Raw genomic sequence first — 22,974 nt, forward strand, 5'->3', positions numbered from 1 at the left:
GCTCCCGACCCCAACGTGTCAAGACTAGAAATTTCAGACGCCGCGTGAGGCAGGATTCGGATCTTTACCAACCCCAACCGCAAGAACCTTCAAATCCGACTTCCAACTTCCAGAACCTCTCCCATCCCGAGGGCTGTGGGTTCAGGACAGGCTTTCGGGTTGCGGAGTCTTCAAACCCCTTGCAGAGATCCGAGGAGCCCCTGGGCTCAACCTGCTTTGCTGTCGCCCTTTCCATCATCTCTTCATCGAACACAGGGTGGATCAACCCCGCACGGGGCCCCGTGCCAGGGGCTGGGAAGGCGCTGCTTGCACACCCCCGGGCCGCGGGGAGCTCACTCTCTGGCTGGCGGGGGCGGGTGGGGGGAGGGCGGGACCCAATTGGGGTTGAGAGCCCCGAGGGGGCGCGCAGGAGGTGGTAGAGGAAGGTTGAGGTGGGAGCGGGCGGGCAGAGGTGAAGGGGCGGGGTCGGGAGGGGAAGAAGGGAGGGGCCGGCGGGGTGAATTTCTACTGGGCTATTAAGCAGCTCGGCCAGGCGCGGAGTGGGGAGCCTGGAGGGAGGTGAGGCTGGGAGGAGGCAGGAAGGAATTAAACCTGGGGGGGGGGGCGGACGGAGGAAGGTATAGGCGGAGGCTCGCGCGCAGGTGAAGCTCTCCCTCCTGCTCGCAGCGCAGAGGAGCCAAGAGGTCAGAGGCTGGACCGTGGTCCGGGGTGAGTGTTGGGGGCCCCTGAGGACCTGGCGGACCTCCGGGGTGGGGAGAGGAGAAGTCGGGGCTCTAGGGAAGCCCAGGCAGGTCCCTGGGGTCGGGTCTCCACCGCGCTTACCCTCAAGATGCCGGGAGATCCCGGAGCCCCAGGTCTCAATGACACCGTGGCCCTCACCCATCAGTGATAGTCGTCGCCGGCATCTCCAAGACCGGCTCGAGCCTGGCGGGCAAGGAAGCCTCTCCTGGCACTGTCCCGTCGCAGCTCTGGACATAGGGAGGCGTCCCTGGACCCCTGTCCCCACTCCCCAACGCCCACTTCCCAGGAAAGGGCTGAATCAGAATGGAGAAGTGGAGGGCGCTCTTCAGGCTCCAGCTGTTACTCTTAACTGTCGTCGTTTGTGTCGAGATTGTTGGCGCACTGCTAGGGTGTGGCAGAAACAGCACCCTGGTGCCCAGGCTGGGGTTTTTATGGTTTCTTGAGGGAACCACTGCTGACCGCCAGCCTTCCCAGGCGCTGGGGACCTCAGCTCACGGCTCCCTCTGGGGTTCCCAACCCTCCCTGTTCGGCCAATGCCTGGCTCGGTGGCCTGGGCAGGGTGCCCCTGGTTTTTGAACGCACCTCAGTGTCACCTCCCTGACTGACTAGGACAATGACTCAGCTTGCATTTGGTTGCCCGAGATGTCCGGCCAGCGGCAGTTTTTACGACGGGGGCCCCCTGACCCCTCGGGGACCTCAAGGGAGTGACTTTGGGTCTCTGAGTTTCCGTTCCCCTATGTGTCAAGGTGGGGCGGGTTGGAGGGGACTGTGGGGAGGGTCAAGTACGTGGGCTCGCACTGCAGCCGTGGAGTGAGTGGACATCCAGGGGAAGCCAGCTGTCACTATATTAAGTATTACTGTATCAATAGCCACCCTTCCAGGTTCCCCGGGGGTGCGAGTTTTTTTATGGCCATTTTTCAGATGGGGAAACTGAGCTCTCCCACTTCCCCCCCCCCCCCCAGAGCCTCCTGTAGTCCAGCTTTGGGGCCAGCCCTGGGGCTACGGCCTCCTCGCACCGCCCTGCGGGTTCCTAAGGCGGCCACCCGGCCAGGCACGGGCTGAGGAGTCTTGAGAAAGAGGTGTGGACCCTGCGTCGGGCAGCGGGGGCCCCACTCAACCCAAGTGAGAGGATTGTTCGTCCAACCCAGATGGGTACTTTTCCCTTTCTCCCTCACCCGTCGGGTGTGGCAATTCCCTCCAGGTGCCCTGGGTGTGGGGGAACCAAGGAGGGGCCTCGAAACGTCCCTTCTCCAGGCCAGAGCTTGAGGGATTCAGACAGGCTTCCTTGGCCCAGGAACCCCAGGGCTGGGCTAGGTGAGCCTTGGAGGAGGAGGGAAGGTGTTACTGGACGCCTTCTCTTCCTGCCACTGCCTCTGAGGCCCAGAGTGGGACAGTGACTTGTCCCCCCACCCCCCCATGAATCAAGAAGGCTACCCACTGTGATCCGGCCCCCTGATGGGAGTGTGGCTCAGCTTGATCCCGGTCATGGGGAGCTCACTACCAGCACAGCAAACTAAAGGAAGCCTCATCAGGCAGGGACTGAGGTCCCACGTGACCTTCCTTGGATGAGGGCTCTGTGCCTCAGTTTCCCTATCCATAAAAAACCAGGCCAACAAAGCCCTCCCTGCCAGTCGCAGGTGTGGTGGGTGGAGAGCAGGTGGTCCAAATGGGACCACACACAGGGCTTAAGAGGTGTTAACAGGTATTAACTCTAATCCTGACTGAAGGAGGGCATGAAGGTGTGGGGGGCTTTCGGGAGGCCCCCAGAGGAAGGTCCCATGAGACCTCGATTCCTCCATCTAGGAAACAAGTCCAAGGATGTCCTTTGAGGCTCGGCTGGGGCAGGGCCGGCATTTAGTTCGAGGCCGCAGGTCCCCACCTGGCCCATCCCACGTACCCTGAGCAGTTTCTGAGGTGGGCTCTCCCAGGTCACCTCCTCCACGGAGCCATCCTGGACCAGCCCTTTTTTCCTGCCCAACCCCCCCGCCTTCTGCTTACAAAAATAGCTTTTACTTCTTGCAAAAAGGGACCGGTCCATCATTACTGGGAGGCCTAGCTGGTATGAAATCAGTGATCAGGGTCCAGCGGATCAGGGTTCAAATCCTAGCAACCACTCTTGGCCTTGGTTGGATGTGTGACCTCTGGTGGGGGGCGGGGGGTGAGCGCTCCCTTTCTGGGCCCAGCTCAATCACCTGGGAACTGGAGATTAGGTCTGCCTGGAAGGTAGTTCACGGGCTTCACAAGGACAAGGACTGTCACAGGGATCACGCCCAGGCCGGGGCCTCACACCCTCTCCTGCAAATACCCTGAGTCCCACCCTTGAGTCTCTTCCAGGAACTTCTCTAGAAAGCTGTCGCATTCACTGCCTTTCTGCCCCTGATTCACACATCAGCTCCGTGAACACGGGCGTTTCTTGCAGTCATCTTGGCCGCGTGCCCAGAACGTATACCAAGGGCATGGCACACACTAGGTGCTCGGCGGTGGCTCAGCAGTCACAGCGTGTATGTGACAACGGTCACCGACGCTGAGGTTAACTGGTCCTTGTTGGCGCTTCCTAAATGTGTGGTTTGGCTTACAGCCTGTCTCAGGACCCCGGTCGCCGTGCGCACAACTGGGGTTCTCCTGTCACCACCACCCCCCCTGCCCCTCCCCTTGCCTTCTGGAAGTCCCAGAACGTTCCATGCCCTTTTCAGAATCCCAGCTGAGCCTTGTCAAGTTAAGTACAGCATGAGGAAGACCCCAGTGAGGCCGGTATTCATTCGCCTGCGGGAAGTGAGCCATGGGTTAGCAGCTGACAGCATCCGGCTTTGCAGATGAGGTCCAGAAGGGACCCGCTACCGGCCCAGGGTCCACAGCCGACTTCGGGGGCTGTCGGTCTTCGCGGCTGCTGGGCGAGGGTTTTAGCCCTCACTTCTCTGATTCAGAAACTGAGACCCAGCGACTGGGGCAGGGAGTGTGTCTGACGGGCCCGGAGAGCGGTCCAGGACTCACCCTCTCCGGGCCTCAGTTTCATCATCTGGAAAGTGGGAGCATCACACGGGGAATCCCCTTGATTTGATGGGCCCCTCCAAGCCCGTGTCAGGCGGGCCCGCCATGGTCTCACAGGAGCAGGCGTCCTGAACGAACGAACGAACGAACGAACGAATGAATGAATTCTGCTGAGTGGTCAGCCCCTTCTGTACTTCCCGTACCTCATCAATATTCAGTGAATCCTTAGTATTTAGTGCTGCACATTTGCGACGAATCGTGGCCACCCAGCGACTGTATATTTTAGTCTCAGGACCCTTCAGTGGCTGGTTCATGTTCATTGTCATTTGTGTTCATGTTCACTCATGCATCACGAATGCGAACGTGTTCCGTCGTATATTAGAACTCCTGGGTGCTTCCCGCGTATTTAGCCGGTCATTAACAGTTAACGAACGTCGGGGTTCTTGCTCATTAAACGTATCGTGAATATTTCAGCGCTGCGGAGATTTGGCTCTTTAGTGCGTTAGTACCTCTTGGTCCTGTCTCTGCTCTACGGGCACTTGCTAACTCACCGTGACTGAATCGCCGTCGTCCCCCAAGGCCTGTAGGGCAGACGGGGCCGTGGCACCTGTCACGTGCAGCGGGCTTTGGGCTGAAATGAGGCATGAGGAAATTGTTGACATGTGGGCCGTTGTCTTTTTCCCCCCGTTCAACAAACAGCCAGTGAGCGTCACATGGGGACACAGCTGTCGGGGGCGAGACACCTGGCCCCACCTCTGGGGCGGCAGGCCGGTTGGGGAGATAAACAGGAGAGAAGTGAGTAGATTTCCCACGTGCAGTGGTGGTGAGAGCAGCAGAGAGAATCAGAGCTGGGGGCAGGGTGTGTTAGCTGGGAGGTTGAGGCCCTTCTGAAAAGGCAACATTGAGGGCACCTGGGTGGCTCGGTTAGTTAAGCGTCCCACTTCGGCTCAGGTCATGATCTCGCGGTTTGTGAGTTCAAGCTCCGTATCGGGCTTTGCAGTGACAGCGAGGAACCTGCCTTGAATCCTCTGTTTCCCTGTCTCTCTCTCTGTACTCGCACGCACGCTCTCGCTCTCTCTCTCTCTCAAAGATAAACAAAAAAAAATTAGAAGGCAGCATTGGGCTGAGCCTAAAGATCAATGGGGAAAGAGCAGAAGTCAAGCAGGCGCAAAGGCCCTGTGGCAGGGCTGAAAGCTGACAAGGCTGGTGCAGCTGGAGCAGACCAGGAGGCAATGGTCGTTAGGGGCGGGGGAACGGGAGCTGAGAGGTCCCATACCTGGCAGCCACACCCCAGAGGAGGCTCTTGGATCTTGAAAACGTTGAAACAAGTGGCTTTTCCAAACAAGTGGCTTTTCCGTGTACACTAGAAGACGCAGGCTCTGGGTGATGGCGAAATCGCACCAGTGTCTGGAAGGCAAACAGCCAGGAGCAGGATCAGCTGGTCTGGCAGTGAGGGTCCCTGAGAGTCAGCCCAGACGTCACTGCTGCGACTCTGTCCGCAGCCGCTGTGTCTGATCTGCAGGGAAGAAGCATGAAGGAGGCCTTGCCGTGGGCAAGCAGTGGAAAGATGTGCTCCTCCATCAAACACCTGCTGGGCCTTCCTGGTTGACTTGCCATCGTGTCCCCACAGCTCTTGGCTGGACACCACACCGAAGTCAACCACTGCCCCAGAACATCCCATGGGAAAGGCTCCCAGGCTTTGTACACTGTTCCTCCCCATCCTTCCTTCTCCGCCTCCCGTGGGCTTTACCCATTGATGACTCCCTTCATCCTCTTTCCTGAATCCGCTCCCCTCCCTGCACCTCGCTGACCAGCCCCTGTCCAGGCCCCCAGATTCTTCTGCCTGGTTGCTGCCTGGCCTCTACTCCTGCCTGATTGTCCTTATCCCCTCCGTAGCCACAGGGGGCTTCTTTAAAGCATAAATCGATCTTTTCCCTCTCCTGCTCAGCACCCCCTCCATGGCTCCCATTGCCCCTCACATGTGCCAACATAAGAGGTTCTTCGTGGCCTGCCCCATTCCCCCCCACCCTCCCCCTGGCATGGTCTGACAACCCACCATCATCTCCCTCCTGTCGCCCTGTTCCAGCCACAGGGCCTCCCTCTGTCTGCCTTCGGCACCTTACATTTGGGGTCTGACCCTTTGCGCTTGCTAAGCCCTCAGCCCAAGATGCCCTTCCCCCAAGGCTTTGACCTTGCTATCTTTCCTTATTATCTTTATTATCCTTCAGGAGTTCCCAGGCTGATCAGGTGCCCCACCCATGGGCCCGCCCTTCTCCCACAGTGTTAATCAGGATGCTACAAAACGAATTACCTCCTTCCGGTGTTAACATCGGAAGAAAGGGGCTGGTTTAGTTACACCTGTTCATAGGTTCCACTCGCCTGTCTGCACCCAGGGTGGCCCAGCAGCGGAGTGTTGGCCGACCTGGGCTCCGGTTGTCTGTCCTTTGTCAGATGTTTAAGTGCGTGATTCCTTTGACAGATTCTGGAAGGCTCTGAGGTCCCGGTGGGGAATCTCCCAGAAATTCTGCATCTCGGGAAGAATAGGATAGGCGGACTCCACCCGTCGGAGTCCTGGGCTCCAATTCTGCTTCACGCTGAGTCTCAGTGTCCCCATCTGCAAGCAGGGACTCTAGGGGCACCTAAGGAGCCAGTACAGTGACGAGGTCACTGAGTGGTTACCACACAGCCAGTGTGGTTAAAGCCAAGCCCTTTAACACACAATTCCAAGTGACCTCGTTGAGGGTGGGTGTCGGGGGGCTCAGCACTGCCTCGTCCAAAGGGAAGTGGCTGGCCAAGGTCAATTCGGGGCTGGGGTTCAGCAACGAATCGGGCTTTCCCACTCCTTGTTCGCATACCCTCTGTGGCTTCCCCCGACCTCCGGGAGATAGCCCACTTCTCAATCTGGCATTCAAGGTCTTTACAGGGTCTGGCCCCACTCCCTAGCCTCGGAAATCACCCCCTCTCCAAATTCTGCTTTTCAGCAAAATAAACCACAGCCGATACCTTGAATAGGCCTGTTTTCTTTCCCTTCCATGCCTTTCCGTTTGCTCTTTCCTCTACCTGAATTCCCCTCGGTGAGCTCCTATGCATCCTTCAAAGCCTTAGCTTCAATATCCTGGTCCCTTCTTCTGGCCCCAGGCCTGATCCCATAGGTACCTGGATTTGTCTCCCCCAGATTGGGAGCCTCTGGGGGGGCCGGGCCCAGGGTTGAGGCTTCTCAGGTTCCCCAGACCTATTTGTTGAATGAATGAAAGAACGTGTGAATGAATGAACGGTTTTCATATTATCGGTTTTTTGGGGATAAGAGCTGCTGAGACCCTTCTCAGGACTGAAGGACCTGGAGACAAAGCAGGTTGTTTCTGTGGTGACATGAGGTACCCACTGGGCCACTCTGGGATAACTGTGAGCTCCGCCTCCCCACCTATGAAACAGGGGTGGTGATTTCCCCAGGGTTATTCAAAGCCCATGGACTTCACTGAGTTAGCGGCTGTTTGGACTTCTGTAAATCCAGTCATTCTGTACAATGAGGACTGGAGGGGGTGGACAGCAGGGTCTTGGGTAGGGGCCAGGGAATTGGACCCAGGCCTGCAAGGAGTTTCTTTCTCACCAGCTACCTGGCCCACCCAGCAAAGGCCTCAGGCTGCCGCTCAGTAGCTTGGAGGAAGTAATAACCAAACCCACAAGGACAGACCCGTGACTACACTACCTGGGGCACCACCCACAGCGGCACCCAACAAGGTTTACTAGACCAGTAAATCTTCTGTGCTCTCAGCCTTGCTGACAGGGAGGCCCAGAAGTTCTTTCCTCTGCCTTGGTAGATGGCAAAAGGAAGGGGGTCTTGGATGCATTAATGGAGGTCTATTATAGGGAGGAGGGGAAGTGGGTCTCCCTCCTCTGCCTCGAGCTTGAGCTCTCAGACCCTAATCAGGAACCTCATGGGGGCTGGGCTGGTAGGGTAAAGTAGCAGAATCCCTGTTTAATTTTTTTGTGTGTGTGTGTGTTTATTTTTGAGAGAGAGAGAGACTGAGTATGTGTGGGGGAGGGGCAGAGAGAGAGGGAGACACAGAATCCTAAGCAGGCTCCAGGCTCTGAGCTTATCAGCACAGAGCTAGATGCAGGGCTCGAACTCACAAGCCTTGAATCATGACCTGATCTGAAGTCGGACGCTTAACTGACTGAGCCACCCAGGCGCCCCAGAATCCCTCCATTGAGAGAAACCTTAGACCTGGGGAGAAAAAAATGGGGAATGCGGGTGGCTGTCGGTTAAGTGTCCGACTCTCGGTTTCGGCTCAGGTCACGATCTCACCGATGACGAGTTTGAGCCCTGCTTGGGATTCTCTCCGTCTCCCTCTCTCTCTGTGCCTCCCCTGCTTGTGCTCAGTCTGTCTCCAAAATAAACAAACTTAGAAGAGATAACAGTGGAGCGCAAAACTCCTCCATGTGATGAATTTGTATAAAAACCCAGCGCAAGGTTTTGTGTTCCCCCCTGAGTCTCCACTTCTAACCTTCCCTCGTTCTGAGTTCTCTGTTCTGGGTTTCTCTTGGTGTAGACCAGGATATCTCAGCCTTGACAATGTTAACGTTTGCGGCTGGATTATCTGGAGGCGAGGCTATCCGAGATCCTGCAGGATGTTAATTGCAACAGCATCCCGGCTTCCGACCCACTTAATGCCATTAACAGCGCCATACCTCCACCCTTTGCAAATGGTGACGGCCGGGAATGTCTCCAGATGTTGCCAAGTGTATCCTGGGGACAGAACCACCTGTTTGAAAATCCCTGCTTTCAGCTGTAAACTGCAGATGGGGGGGCGGGGGGGTGCACCTGGGTGGCTCAGTCGGTTAAGCGTCCGACTTCGGCTCAGGTCACGATCTCGCGGTCCGGGAGTTCGAGCCCCGCGTCGGGCTCTGGGCTGATGGCTCGGAGCCTGGAGCCTGCTTCCGATTCTGTGTCTCCCTCTCTCTCTGCCCCTCCCCCGTTCGTGCTCTGTCTCTCTCTGTCTCAAAAGTAAATAAAGATTAAAAAAATTTACTTATTTATTTTAGAGCGAGCGAGCATGGGCAGGGGAGGGACAGAGAGAAAGGGAGAGAGAGCATCCCAAGCAAGGTAAGCACTTTCAGTGCAGAGCCTGACTCGGAGCTGAACTCACGAGCCACGAGATCGTGACCTGAGCAGAAACCAAGGGTCAGAGGCTCAACCCACTGAGCCACCCCGGCGCCCGTTTTCTATCCTTGTAGCTCGGGGTTTGCCTGGGAACCACACCTTTCCCGTCGTCCATCCTAAACTCAGGCCTCTCTTCAGTTCGGGAAAATGTCCTTCCGGGATTCCGTTCACTCTTGGGCCTCATCCATCGGTGCACGGTTTTATCCCAAGGTTATTTGCCTTTTGGGGTCTCCCAGACCTGCCCTCCAGCAGCCTAACCACCCCCCCCCCCCCCGCCCAGGCCTGGCAGCCAAGCTGGAATGTCGCAGCGACAAGACAGGCCCTATGCCACCCGCGGACAGGGTCCTGAAGCTGCTGAGGCCCCGCCAGCTCCGTGCACCTGCCCTTCCCTCCCCTGCGACCTTGTCCCCAGACCTCAGCCACCCTGGCTCTTCTGTGCCACTCGCATCCAGCTGGCATGCCCGCCAGACCTCAAAAGCCACACCTGCCACCAGGCCCCATTTCCTCCTGTGCCTTTTGTCACCTCGTGTCATTTCAGTGAGGTTTTAATTTGGCATTTGTTCGCCCTCAAGAGCGAGGGTTCCACAGTGGAGACGGCTCGGTACCCCGTGCCTGTGGAAATCCAGCGTTCATTCGTTCCTCGTCCGTTCAGCACCCATTTAGCGCCTACTGCACACCAAGCACAGTTCTGGGGGCTGGGAATAAGATGGTGACCGAGACAGGAGCTCATGTTCTGGTGGCGGAGATGGATGAGAAACCATATATATACTTTTTAATGTTTGGCTTGATTTTTGAGAGAGAGCGTGAGTGGGGGAGGGGCAGAGAGAGAGAAAGAGAGAGAGGGAGACACGGAATCCGAAGCAAGCTCCGGACTCCGAGCTGTCGGCACAGAGCCCGAGGCGGGGCTCGAACCCACGCACCGCGAGATCACGATCATGACCTGAGCCGAAGTCGGACGCTGAACGGACCGAGCCCCCCGGGGGGCCCTGAGAAACAACACATTTTTCAAGTTTCATCATATATTTTAGGAGATGTAAAGTGCCGTGGAAGAAAAGAAAAAGGAGAACAGGGTCGGGGACCAGGGCTGCTAGTGAGATAGCGTGTCCTGAGGAGGGCACGTTGGAGCAAAGACCAGAAAGGTGTGAGGGAGGGAACCGTGTGCACGTCTGGGGAAGATGCCCACTAGGTGCCAGGTGCTGGGAGCTCCCTTCATCCTTGCACAGTCCTGTGAGTTGGAGGTGGCTCAGATGTCCCCTTTTATAACTGAGGAAACCGAGGCCCAGGGTATAGAGGACGCACGGGGAGTGATGGCAGCGGGATTGAAACCCAGGAGTGGGGCTCTGGAGTCTGTACCTCTCTGGGGTGAGTCAACACGACACGCATCTGAGAATGGGTGAGTCCTGCCTTGGGTCTCATCCAGTAGGTTCGTGCTGCGCCGGAAAACAGACCTTCACATTTAGGACTGAAAAACACTAGAGACACTACCTCTCCAGACGAAAGGACATTAAGGGAATCCAGGGAAGCCCGGGAAAGGGATCTGGAAGGGAGCCCGAGGGCTCTGCCTGGATACGGGAAAGGAAGGCTTCTAGGAGGAGGCGACATTAGAGCTGGGGTTTCGAAGGATGAGCCAGAGTTTACCAGAGAGAACCTTCGTGAATTTACTTTTATTCATGAATTTATTCATTCAAACACTCCCTGCTTCCCCCATGTGTCTGCCCCCTGCTGGGCAATTCAGGGACCCTCAGGAAGTCACCAGTCTTAGAAAGACAAAGCTAAACGCAGACACCCCCGTGGGATCAAGACTGGTCCAGAGAGGGGTAGACAGAGCTACAGGTGCCAGACAGAATCAGGAATGTTCCCGAGGGGTTAAAGAGGGCTTCCCAGGGGCGCCCGGGTGGCTCAGTCGGTTAGGCGTCCGACTTCAGCTCAGGTCACGATCTCGCGGTCCGTGAGTTCGAGTCCCACGTCGGGCTCTGGGCTGATGGCTTGGAGCCTGCTTCCGATTCTGTGTCTCCCTCTCTCTCTGCCCCTCCCCCGTTCATGCTCTGTCTCTCTCTGTCTCAAAAATAAATAAAACGTTAAAAAAAATTTTTAAGAAAAAAAAAAGAGGGCTTCCCAGAGAATGGATCGTTAAAGCTGGGTTATAAAGGAAGAATATGAGTTTGCTAAGGATCGTAGCTTCGTTTGAAACGTGCTGGGCCTGAGGGATCTGTGGGGAGCCAGGTGCCATACTCAGGTCACAGGACCATTAAAAATAGTCCAGGGGTGCCTGGGTGGCTCAGTCAGGTAAGCGTCCGACTTCAGCTCAGGTCATGATCTCACAGTTGACAAGTTCGAGCCCCATGTCAGGCTCTGTGCTGACAGCTCAGAGTCCGGAGCCTGCTTTTGGATTCTGTGTGTATGTGTGTGTCTCTCTCTCTCTGCCCTTCCCCCCCCTCATGCTCTGTCTCAAAAATAAACATTAAAAAAAATTACAATGAATAAAATAAATAAACATTAAAAAAACATAGTCTAGAGAATGTCGGTGATGGTGTGTATCAGAATCCTAGAAGCTCGGAGCTTCCTAGTGGGGCAAGTGAAAAGGGAAGCAGGAAGCATCCTCATAGCTCTCAACGGATAAAGAGGGAATTCTTTGGGTTTCTGGGCCATTTCTGAGGCAGGGACGTGAGGAAGACCAGGTCAAAAGCGGGGGGGATTCCGGGCACACCGAGCCTGGGAGGCTCACCTTGGCATCTCCAGGCCTCGGTTTTGTCTGTAAGGATTTAATCCCCCGCAGGGCCCGGGCACCTGTCAGAGCCAACGTGGGTTGAGGGGCGGGAGGAGGTGTGGGGTGGGGGGGATAGGAGAGGGTGCGTTTCGATATCGTACCGACCGGAGCGACTGTAGGGCTGCACCCAGGTGTTGGGGTCCACAGGTACCTCAGGGAAGGCGCTTGACCCGTCTGGTATCTTCAGTGCCTGTTACTCCTACCAGGAACCACCAGGCCTGCCAGGATGAGATGTTCTCGGCCCCGCAGCACAGAGGTGGCCCTGCCTGTAGCTCTGAGCATCGTCACCCTCTTCTTCTTCAGTCTGTACATGTCCTCGCCCGCCTTCCAGAGCCTGAAGGAGCCCCAGGACAACCCCGTGGCCCTGACCTGGCCCTCTCTACCCTCTCGGCCCGCCCCGCGCCCCCCGCCCGCCCCCTGCAGGGCCAACGCCTCCGTGGCCACCCTGCCCAACTTCGAGGGGCAGCCACAGCAGGTGCGTGACTTCCTGCTGTACAAGCACTGCCGTGACTTCCCGCTGCTGCAGGACGTGCCCCTGGGCAAGTGCGCGCCGCCCGTCTTCCTGCTGCTGGTGATCAAATCCTCGCCCAGGAATTACGAGCGGCGGGAGCTGGTGCGGCGCACTTGGGGCCGCGAGCGCCAGGTGCGCGGTGCCCAGCTGCGCCGCCTCTTCCTGGTGGGGACGGCCCCTAACCCCCTGGAGGCTCGCAAGGTCAACCGGCTGCTGGCGCTGGAGGCACAGGCGCACGGCGACATCCTGCAGTGGGACTTCCACGACTCCTTCTTCAACCTCACGCTCAAACAGGTGAGCCCGCGGGGAGTCACCTGATGAGGGCCACCCCCTCCTCCCTGCCCCCTCACCACCGCCTCCTCTGAGGGGCCCAGGGGCCCAGAAGTCCCCATCCATCCCTCCCCGCTTTCTTCGCCGCCCTCACGGCCATCGGCGATCGGAGTCGCTAAGGGAGGCGGGGAGAAAGGGCAGGGTGACCCGATGCACAAGCCCGGCTGGCTCTCGGAGCCCGATGCCCTAGGTTTGACTGCTTGCTTGATAATCATTTACCACTCGGGGCTTCCGTTTCCTCATAGTTATCAAGGAAATGGGATTGCTTGGATCTGCCCACCTCCCTCCCAGGGCTGTTACGAGAATTACAGGAGATAATATTTACAAAGCTTCTAGAGCAGTGCCAGATGTTCAAATGACGAGCGGGGGTTCGGGGCGCCGGACGGAACATCTTGTTGACTTGTTCTGTCTCCCCGTGAGGCCCAGGTCTGTGCCACGGGTGCTCAATAAAGACCGTTTTGGTGGACCAGAACCCACAAGAAGTAGAGAGAACTCTGCCTTGACCCAGATAAAGGAGTAGCCTTAGGTGAGCCTCCCAGGCTCGGTGTGCCCGGAATCCGCCCCCCCCCCCTTTTGACCTGGTCTTCCTCACGTCCCTGCCTCAGAAATGGCCCAGAAACCCAAAGAATTCCCTCTTTATCCGTTAAGAGCTATGAGGATGCTTCCTGCTTCCCTTTTCACTTGCCCCACTAGGAAGCTCCGAGCTTCTAGCATTCTGATACAAACCATCACCGACATTCTCTGGACCAGAATTAGAATGAGATTAGAATTAGAGGCTCTGAGGACCTACCCAGGAGTCGAAGGGGACCCAGTGTAGGTCCCTGCTTACAGTTGGCACAGACGGGTCTGGGCTCAAGACCTTAAGTTGCTACGTATCTGTTGTGTGACCTTGTCCAAGTCACTTTATCTGCAGAGCCTCTATTTCCTCATCGGTAGATGGGGTTGAAGATCACCCCTGCTTGCAGGAGAGACTCCAGGGAGGGCGGTGCCTGGCCTTGCAGCAAAAGTTATTACGGAGGAAACTGAAGCTGAGGCGGTTAGAGGGCCAGAGCCTCTCAACCTGCCACATTCTTCATTCAGAACACAAAAGCATGTAAAAATGTCAATTTGACAAATCTGAATCCAGTACCTACGAAGCGATGACCCCACACTGGGTGCTCGGGAGATAACACGGGAGAGACACAGTCCACCCCCACCCCAGGGGAAGCCTAGAGTCTGGTGGGGAAGGTAGATGTTAAATAATAGACAAGTAACTATTTACCAGCAGCGCTTGGCCAGGCAGAGTCAGAAGGAGCTACAATAAATGTAAATGTGACAGTTTTCCAGCACTTGTTGGCACTCTACCGAGCATCATCTCCACAGGTCCCCAACAGTCCCGGAGACAGGTCCTCTGCTGAGGTCTGTCCGGAAGGTTGGAGACTGAAGCTCAGGGTGGGGCCTCAAACCCATGCTAGTCTGGCCCGGGGACGCAGCCTCGTCTGGGCTCCTTGGGCTGGGCGGCCGGCCGGGACCCACAGCTGATTGCCCCAGCACTCAAGCTCGTGTGCCCTGTCCGCCTCGCCTTCAGGTGCTCTTCCTAAAGTGGCAGGAGACTCGGTGCACCAATGCCAGCTTCGTGCTCAATGGGGATGACGACGTCTTCGCACACACAGACAACATGGTCTCCTACCTGCTTGACCATAATCCCGACCGCCACCTCTTTGTGGGGCAACTGATCCACAGTGTGGGCCCCATCCGGGTTCCCTGGAGCAAGTACTATGTACCAACAGTGGTGACACAGGAGGAGCAGTACCCTCCCTACTGTGGGGGGGGTGGCTTCCTGCTGTCCCGCTTCACGGCCACTGCCCTGCGCCGGGCCGCCTCCACACTGGACCTCTTCCCTATCGATGATGTCTTCCTGGGCATGTGCCTGAAGCAGGAAGGCCTGAAGCCCGCCTCACACGGCGGTATCCGCACAGCTGGCATTGGGGCTCCCTCGGCCCGCATATCCTCCTTTGACCCCTGTTTCTACCGGGAGCTGCTGCTGGTCCATCGCTTCTTGCCATATGAGATGCTACTCATGTGGGACGCCCTGAGCCGACCCAACCTCACCTGTGGCCAGCAGATGCAGGTCTACTGAGGTGGGATCAGGGCCCGCAGCCTCTAGGCTCTGGTCTCCACCCCCCACTGGAAGGGGCTGCATCTTCCTCCCGGAAAGCAGAAAGCTCTGTTCTCCCAAGTGGGCCGGGCACAGCGGAGCGCCAGGGCGGGTTTGATGAGCGACTAGTCTAGCTGGCAAACTCCTAGACGTCCTGCAAAACCCACCCGGTCCTCGAACCCATGTTCCGTCATCCTCCCTAGCCTCTCAGCTGAAGGGGGACGATCTCTTCCCAGGGCAGCCAACTGCAGAAGCACTTCTGAGTCAAGGTCCCATTTCCCAGCTCCGACCTTGATCATGGGACGGACCTTCCATGGTGGCCAAGCCCTCCTTGGTAGTAAAGCCACAGTGGTTTAATGGGAGGTGAGTTCCAGCCATGGTTCAAGGTCCGTTGGGAACCCTAGGTCCACATGCAGCTGAAGTGAGAAGTATTTGGCTGGCTGGGAAAGGGGTTTTGTTCCCTCCCTCTGCCTCCCCCCCCCACACACACCCCGGGGTCTCTGCCCACCTCTGACCTCGGATGGTAGAAGGGGCTGGAGAGCCCCGTGAGTGGGACCACCCCCTCCCTGCTCTAATGGTGGAAATGTCGGGCAGAGGAGGCAGACGGCTGTCTGACTCAGGCTATGAGAGCTCGGACTTTCTGGAGTCCCCGAGAGAGCCCAGCTCCCATATTTGTGCTCCCCCCAAATTCCGGGAACGAGATCAACACACGCACTCACCCCGGTGCCCAGAGAACGGGGCGATTCAAGCCCTTGGATGTCTCTGAGCTCTGGGGACCCAAGACCGGCCCCCACCCCGGTATGTTGGATTGGGGAGATCCAAGCGGAAGAGTGATACCCCCCACCCCAACCCTGCTGGCTCTGGGCAGATGTCGGGGGGGGGCTTGGACTTTGTAGGCTTCGGAGCTGTGCTTGGGAGGGAGGGAGGGGGTACCTCGGCAGAGTGAGGACTGGGGAGTGGGCCCTCCGGGAATAAAACGTTTTGTGAGGACCTGAGTTTTGGGGGTTTTGTTGTTTTTAAAGCGGTTTGCAAGTTTTAACTGAGACCAGTCTACTATCTGTACAAGTCACGTTTTCAGTAGAAAACACACCAACAAAAATGACTGGGATGAACGGGAGCTCCTGTCAACAGGTCTGACGTCATCCTGCCCCTGCTCACGTACCCTTGATGGTTCCCTATCACCCTCAGCTCGTGTCACCCCACCCAGACTGGGTCTCACCGCCAGCTGGACAGCACGCTCGGGGGAGGGGGGGGAGAGAGGCACAGGGGTGAGACTGCTCCTGGCTGCAGGCCTCCTGCTTCCGGCAAGGCTCTTTCCAAACACCACCCAGCCCCTCTCCTCCCCAGACGCCCCTCCCACTAGGATCGTGGCTCCGCTGTCCTCTGTCCCACTTCCTGCTCTCCCTTCTTTAAGGATCTGTGCGCCTCCTGTATGCTGCACACCTTGCCCTATATTCCTGCTGCCGGTGCTGTGTTGGCAGATACCCACCCTGTAGTGAGAAAACAAACCTGTGAACAAATAGGAAGTTACCGGAAGTGGTAGGAACTTGGAGAAGTCAAGCAGGTGGACACACAGGGATGGGAAAGAGTATTAGCTGAGAGAGCAGGAGACTGGAGCTGGGACCTGCGGAAGGAGGACATGGCCCTGGGAGGAATCGGGAGAAGGGTGTTCTAGGCAGAGGGCACGGCATGTGCAAAGGCCCTGCGGTGGGACAATCCGGAAATGTTCAAGTTGCAGCGAAAAGGCCGTGGCTAGAGGTAGGTGAGTAAGGACGATATGGAGTAAGGAGGGACGCGAAGTCACAGGGGCTGGCCACATGGGGACTCGTGGGCTGGGGTGAGGAGAGAGAGAGGGTGTTCTTTTGAGAGTGATGGTACCTTTGAGCAATGAAAGGACATGATTGTTTTTTAAGTTTTAAGAAGCCCTATGGCTGCCATAGGGACTGCTGGGAAGGGGGGTGACGGTGCCATCCAGGCAAGGGAAGGCAGGCCCGGATGACACAGGGGCTGCAGGGATTTCTAACATGTAGGTCAGACCTCATCCTGCCCCTGCTCACACACCTGTGGCTCCCCATTGCCCCCGGGAGAGAGTCCTGCTCCCCTGCTGCCCCGGATTGAGCAGGATACAGCCCCCCGGAACCTTAGAATATGGCCTTTTTTGGAAATAGGGTCTTTGCAGATATAATTAAGGTAAGGATCAAGGTAAGATCATCCTGGATTAGGAATGGGGTGGGTCCCAAACGCAACGAAGGTGTTTTTATAAGAGAAATGAACACAGACATGGAAAAGAAGGCCACGTGAAGACAGAGACAGAGGGGCTCCTGGGGGGCTCAATTAAGTGTCCCACTTCGGCTCAGGTCATGGTCTCAAGGTTCATGGGTTCCAGCCTCGCACTGGGCTCTGTGCTGACGGCTCAGAGCCCGGAGCCTGCTTCGGATTCTGTGTCTCCTTTTCTCTCTCTGCCCCTCCTCCGCTCGTTCTCTCTCTCTCTCTCTCTCTCTCTCAAAACTAAATAAACATTAAAAAATTAAAAAGAGAGAGAGAGCTTGGAGTCATGCATCTAGAAGCCAAGGAAGGTCAGGGATTGCCAGTAGCCACATGGACCAGGTTCTTCCTCAGAGCCTTTCGAACAGAAACCACCCGGCCACACCTTGACTTCTGTCTCTGGCTCCTAGAACTACGAAGGAAGAAATTTCTACTATTTTAAGACTCCCGGTTTCTGCTAATTTGTTATGGCGGATGTAGGGAAGTAAGACACATGCGACAACTGGATCGTGTAGTCAAATGCTTGGTCGTTTTCACTCCGGAGGCCTATCGTACGATTTCCATCTCAGGGTGACCGGAGGTTGCAGGTGAGAAAAATGGTCAGAGTCGGATCAGTCAGTGGCCACTGTGACTCATTCCGGCGTCCATACGTTTGTCCGCCGTTAAGTGGACGTTAGGTGACATGAAGCCCGCCCCCCTCACGGGTCTTGACAGATAACCTGGATTCAAATCCTGCTCTCGGCCATTGCCTCTGTGTCTGACCTTGGCAAACAGCCATCCCCCCCGGGCCTTAGTTTTCCCTTTTTTTTTTTACTGTTTATTTATTTTGAGAGAGAGAGCGCATACGTGCATCTCAGGGCTGATTCTACCAACCTGACCCAAAATCTGGGGTCGGATGCTTAGCCAACGAGCCACCCAGGTGCCCCTTGTTTTCCCACTTCGCATTGTGATGATTCACAAGTTGCCGTCACGCTCCTGAAAGTGATGGGTGGGTCCCCGTGGGTCCCCGGCTGCCGGGGTACGACCCACCCACGCAAGGGCTGACCCAGGCTTGTCCCTTTTTCCTTGAGAAAAATGCAGAAGGCTGCTTCGGATTCTGCAGGAGCTTCATTTATTTACTATTAGGGAGACAACAACGAGGGTCGGTGTCACAGATATGGGGTGGGTGGCGCCTGGGGCTCCTCAGAGGTGAGAACATTTGGCCCTCAGAGTCTGGCATCCCCGTGAAACCAAGGACCCTCCAGGCCAGGGTTGAGGCGCGATCTTTTTTTTTTTTTTTTTTTTTTTTTTTTGCAGTTGGCCCCACAGAGGAAGGTGGCCCGGGGGAGGCGGTGAGTGCTGGGAGGTGATCCGCCCCCGTCCTCCCAGATGGGGCTTTATGGTGCTCCAGGAGCCCGCCAGACCCGACCCCTGGGGGGTCTCTGGATCCTCTGAGGCCACACCCAGGCGGGTTCAGTGAGGACACAGGGTCAACAGGCGCTGCCGGGTGCAGCCACTGAGGCAGCAGAAATGTGCAGGGTTGGCGGCGGCTGCCCGGCGGGGGCGGTGACGGCGAGAGGCCTGGGGCAGGGGCTGTGGCACGACAACCAGCGTGGGGTCCCCATCGGCCGCCAGCCCGTGGAGATGTCGTCCTTCCAGCCACTGCAGCAGCTCACCTGAGGACGGAGCAGAATTCAGCACGGACAGGGGACCCTAGAGGACCCCTCCCCAATACGTGCAGACAGCTGCACGCTCACGTTGTGCCGTGACCCACCAGACACTCAGGATGTGCACAAACAGGGAGCGACTGCTAAGTGCCTACTGTATACCGAGCACGGACATAATCCCCCATCCAGGTGTGCGCACTCTCGAGCCGCGCTCACGGGTCCCCGGTTGTGCACGTTTCCACGAGCCACCTACCACACAGACGCGCAGACGCTTCACAAAGCCGAAGACAGCAGAGGTGACATGTGACATAGACGTGTGCACCCGTGTGCAGGCTCACATGGACACACGCACACACGGGCACACAGCCTCGTACCCCTTCCCAGTCTCCCCCTATGGGTGCCCGCCTGCATCTGGGTCGCAAAGACGCACACATCAGGACACACACGTGTGACGCACATGGGCACACAAATCTGTTTTCCACCCTCCGCACCAGGGCCCGCAGTAGGATGAGAAGAGCGAGCGCTGGCCTCAGTGCGCAATTCAAGCGGGAGCCTAAACACTCAACAATGAAGATTAATCCTCTTTTAATGCACTGTTTTTAAAAAACCTAGGGGCGCCTGGGTGGCTCAGTCGGTTAAGCGGCCGACTTTGGCTCGGGTCACGATCTCGCGGTCCGGGAGTTCGAGCCCCGCGTGGGGCTCCGGGCTGACAGCTCAGAGCCTGGAGCCTGTTTCGGATTCTGTGTCTCCCTCTCTCTCTGACCCTCCCCCATTCATGCTCTGTCTCTCTCTGTCTCAAAAATAAATAAACGTTAAAAAAATTAAAAAAAAAAACCTCAAGTAACGCCCCAAATCGCGAAGATCAAAACGCTGGGATTGTAAATAAGGCAGGCTCTGACCGTGCGCTTCGAAGACTCCGCCTCGCTCGCCTCGCACCGATTCCTGCCCGGCAGGGGACGCATCCTTGGCGAATTTGCACACACCGGCGCCGTGGGCAAGTGGACCCCCGGGGACGCGCGTTGCAAACCACCCGCCTGCCCCCGCCCCGACGCCAGCGCCCGCGTGCACCTGCCCCAGCTAGAAACCCCGGAGCGCAATCGTCGCGCGGCTCCACTCACGGTCCCCGCCAGCCACTCGCCGCCCGTCTTCGGAGGACCAGCGCGGGCCCCCGCACACCCGCACCAGCGCGCGCACCAAGTGGTGGCCGCACAGCTTCTCTGGGGCTTCCGGAGCAGGCGCGGGGCCCAGCGCGAGCGCCAGACCGGTGCCCAGCAGCACCAGTGCCCAGGTGAGTGGGCGGCGGGGGTCCATGGCGGCAGGAGTCCGGCCCCAGCGGGGATCCCTTCTTATAGGCGGCCAGCCAGCCCCAGCTGGGGGACCTTGGATGGGGGACAGAGCGTTCCGCGGGATGGCTCAGGGAGAAGGTCAAGGGTAGGGTGAGTGCAAGTGTAGTGTAAGCCCCAGCAGTTGTGTCCCTCCTCCACTCCCCCCCCCCCACCCCAGTAATCTCTATGCCCCCAGTGGGGCTCCAACTCAAGACCCAGAGATCAAGAGTCACGTGCTCCACCGCCTGAGCCAGGCTTTGGTATAGTATCTGACTTAAACTTTTGATGGCCCATCTTCAAAGGTGGCTATCTGGGGGCGCCTGGGTGGCTCAGTCGGTTAAGTGACTTCAGCTCAGGTCATGATCTCACGGTTGGTGGGTTCCAGCCCTGCGTGAGGCTCTGTGCTGACAGCTCAGAGCCTGGAGCCTGCTTTGGATTCTGTGTCTCCCTCTCTCTCTCTCTGCCCCTCCCCAGCTTGTGCACGTGCTCACTCTCTCCCTCTCTCTCTCAAAAATAAACTTAAAAAAAAAAAAAAAAGAATGATGGCTCTCTGGAATAAACCTATTTTCCAGCCACACGACTAGAGAAAGAACCAGGCTGTCTTCTCCCCTGTTTCTTCCCCTCCTGGGGCTTTAAATTCCCACGTGTATGTTTTGTTTTGTTTTTTAATTTCTTTTTTAAACGTTTATTTATTTTTGAGAGACAGAGAGCGCAAGCCAGGGAGGGGCAGAGAGAGAGGGAGACACAGAATCCGAAGCAGGCTCCGGGCTCTGAGCTGTCAGCACAGAGCCCGACACGGGGCTCGAACTCACAGACTGCGAGATCACGACCTGGGCCGAAATCAAGAGTCAGACACTTAACCGACGGAGCCACCCAGGCGCCACCCCACCCCTGCCCCCGCACCCCCCACTACTCGTATGTTTTAAGTTTACCAAGAAACAATGGGCCCTGGAAACCCTGGGCTCCCATCCTGGACCCAATAAGAGCAGAGGCCCAGCCAGTGAACAAGCAGCTCTGTCTCAGTCCCCCCTTTCCCCTCTCACTATGTGGCCCTGGGGGCGCTGGGTGATCTCCAGGTCTGGTAAGTGAGAAACCTTTATTTTTTTTTCAGTTTCCAGATGGGTATCCGGCGGAAGGGCGTCTTGTAAGCAGAACCACAAAGGCCAGTCCAACCACGACACTAGTCATCGATCAGCTGAGCCCTAACTAGTGCAAAACACCCCCTCATTTCCTATGCGTGAGCCCCACTCCCCTTCGTGATGGTGTCTGGAGGGGGGCGCTTCGGGAGGGGGTTAGGTCACGGAGGCCAGGGGGGTGGGGGTCCCATCCCGGGGTTGGTGCTGCCGAAGGAGGGGCCGTGAGAGGATGTGCCCCCACGCCCCCTCCCTGTCCACGCGGGGACACAGCCAGAAGGCAGCCATCTGGAAGCCGGAGGGCCCTCCCTCGGCCGACCCCTGGCACCCTGATGCACCCTGGTCTCAACCGTCCAGCCTCCGGAGCTGCGGGAAGGAAGCGTCTGTCGGGGAAGCCGCCTGGTATTGTGCCACAGCAGCCTAGACGCGCCGAGCCGGGGCCCGAGACGGCCGGAGGAAGGAGTCTGTACCAGGACGCCTACGCGGCCACGCACAGGGACTCAGGCCGCCATGTGGGGGGAAGCGAGCCCTGTGCTGCGAACATTAAACTCCCGCTCTCTGTCTTAAATCCACCCAGAAAGAGTGAGCCGGGGAAACCCTAGGCCCCCACCCTGGACCCCAGTGACAGCAGAGCCCCAAGCCTGAGTTTGCACTCTGTTCCTACAAGTGACCTCCATGTGTGGCCTGAGGCCGTGTACCATGGATGTTGCCGAAGGGCATCTCGCCATTGTAGGAAGAACCCCAAGAGTGGTTGTAACCTCCACACTGGTTACCGAGCAGCTGAGATCTGCATGAGACAGTGAGGGGCCCTCCCCCTGGGCCAGGGCCATGGGCGTAGCTCCCCCAGGAGGAGCAATGGGGGAGCAGTCTTTTTAAACACAACCACCACCATTTTATTTATTTAAAGAAAACAATTTTTTTAATGTTTATTTTTGAGAGAGAGAGACAGAGCGTGAGTGGGGCAGGGGCAGAGACAGACGGAGACACAGAATCCGAAGCAGGCTCCAGGCTCTGAGCTGTCAGCCCAGAGCCCAACACAGGGCTCGAATGCACGAACTTCGAGATCATGACCTGAGCCGAAGTCGGACGCTTAACTGAGCCACTCAGGCGCCCCTTTATTACTGTATAAATAAGGACACCGAGGCTCAGAGAGGGGACTGCCACACTTGCCCATGGTCATAGGCTGGGCCTGGGGCTGGGGCTGTTGGCCGGCTCTGTCTCTCCCTTTGGGCTGGGCAGGGACTGGTGGGCCCAGAATGAAGCTGGCTGTGTTTGCTCGGCATCTGCTTGGTGGCAGCCTGGTGCCCAGGAGGACTTAGGACCTCATTTTACCAAGGAGGGCAAAGAAGCAGAGACAAAAGAGGGCCCGGGCTGAGAACCGTATCTTGCTTGAGCCCAAAGCAGCCCCCTTCCACCTTGCACCCAAGGAGATGGCTTTCCCGGGGCTAAGACAGCAGGTGAGACAGAGAGAGAGAGACAGAAGAGAGACACTGTGTCTCTCCTGCCCTTTCTGAGTCTGTCTCTCTCTCTCTCTACTTCTCTCTGTGCCTCTTCATATCTCCCAGCAGTCCCGACGGAGACTTGCTTGGCCCCCACTGATGTTAGACCCCCTCCTCATAGCCTAGCCCTCCCAGCCCAACCTTGCCCTCTGACCCCCCACCCCTCCCCACCCAGAGCAAACTGTTCTCTCCACCCACCAGGAGGCCGTAATCAGCTTCTCAGGACACAGCCAAGGCCAGCAGCTGGAGCTTTCCATCCCCCAGCCCTAACCACATTCCTCCCCAGCTTACAGCCTCCCATAACGCCCCATCACCCCAAGTCCAGCAACTAAACCATTCTTCTCGCTGAACTTTATTCATTCAACAAACATTCCCAGAATCCCCTTTGTGGCCCCCCCCCCACAGCCCAGCCCCCAGGGAGCCTCTGGGTGAGAGGACACAGATCTGGACAGACACCCCAGCCCTAGGATC

At 57.4% G+C, this 22,974-nt stretch overlaps 2 protein-coding genes across 4 annotated transcripts; one reads left to right on the plus strand and one right to left on the minus strand.

Moving 5' to 3' along the window:
- The first annotated feature begins 550 nt into the window (after positions 1 to 550).
- Positions 551 to 15,599, plus strand: B3GNT3 (UDP-GlcNAc:betaGal beta-1,3-N-acetylglucosaminyltransferase 3). Of its 3 annotated transcripts, none has more exons than XM_047096243.1 (3): positions 551 to 708; positions 11,845 to 12,462; positions 14,066 to 15,598. In XM_047096243.1, the coding sequence occupies exons 2-3, from the start codon at positions 11,884 to 11,886 to the stop codon at positions 14,615 to 14,617; spliced, it is 1,131 nt and encodes a 376-aa protein (XP_046952199.1). In that variant the 5' UTR covers positions 551 to 708; positions 11,845 to 11,883; the 3' UTR covers positions 14,618 to 15,598. The 3 variants fall into 3 exon arrangements, with proteins under 3 accessions (XP_046952199.1, XP_046952198.1, XP_046952200.1); XM_047096242.1 differs by having other exon boundaries at positions 11,864 to 12,462; XM_047096244.1 differs by lacking the exon at positions 551 to 708 and adding an exon at positions 9,791 to 10,252 and having other exon boundaries at positions 11,864 to 12,462; positions 14,066 to 15,599.
- Positions 15,600 to 18,277: 2,678 nt separating this feature from the next.
- On the minus strand, positions 18,278 to 19,857 carry INSL3 (insulin like 3). Its single transcript, XM_047096589.1, has 2 exons — positions 19,665 to 19,857; positions 18,278 to 18,555 (listed from the first exon to the last, which is right to left on the minus strand). Exons 1-2 carry the CDS (start codon positions 19,855 to 19,857, stop codon positions 18,353 to 18,355), a joined length of 396 nt encoding a protein of 131 aa, XP_046952545.1. The 3' UTR covers positions 18,278 to 18,352.
- Between the last annotated feature and the right edge of the window lie 3,117 nt (positions 19,858 to 22,974).

Source organism: Lynx rufus, unplaced genomic scaffold (assembly GCF_022079265.1).
Source record: "Lynx rufus isolate CCGP_SWC_20201006 ecotype Redwood Valley unplaced genomic scaffold, mLynRuf1.p SCAF_4, whole genome shotgun sequence".
NCBI classification, from domain to species: domain Eukaryota; kingdom Metazoa; phylum Chordata; class Mammalia; order Carnivora; family Felidae; genus Lynx; species Lynx rufus.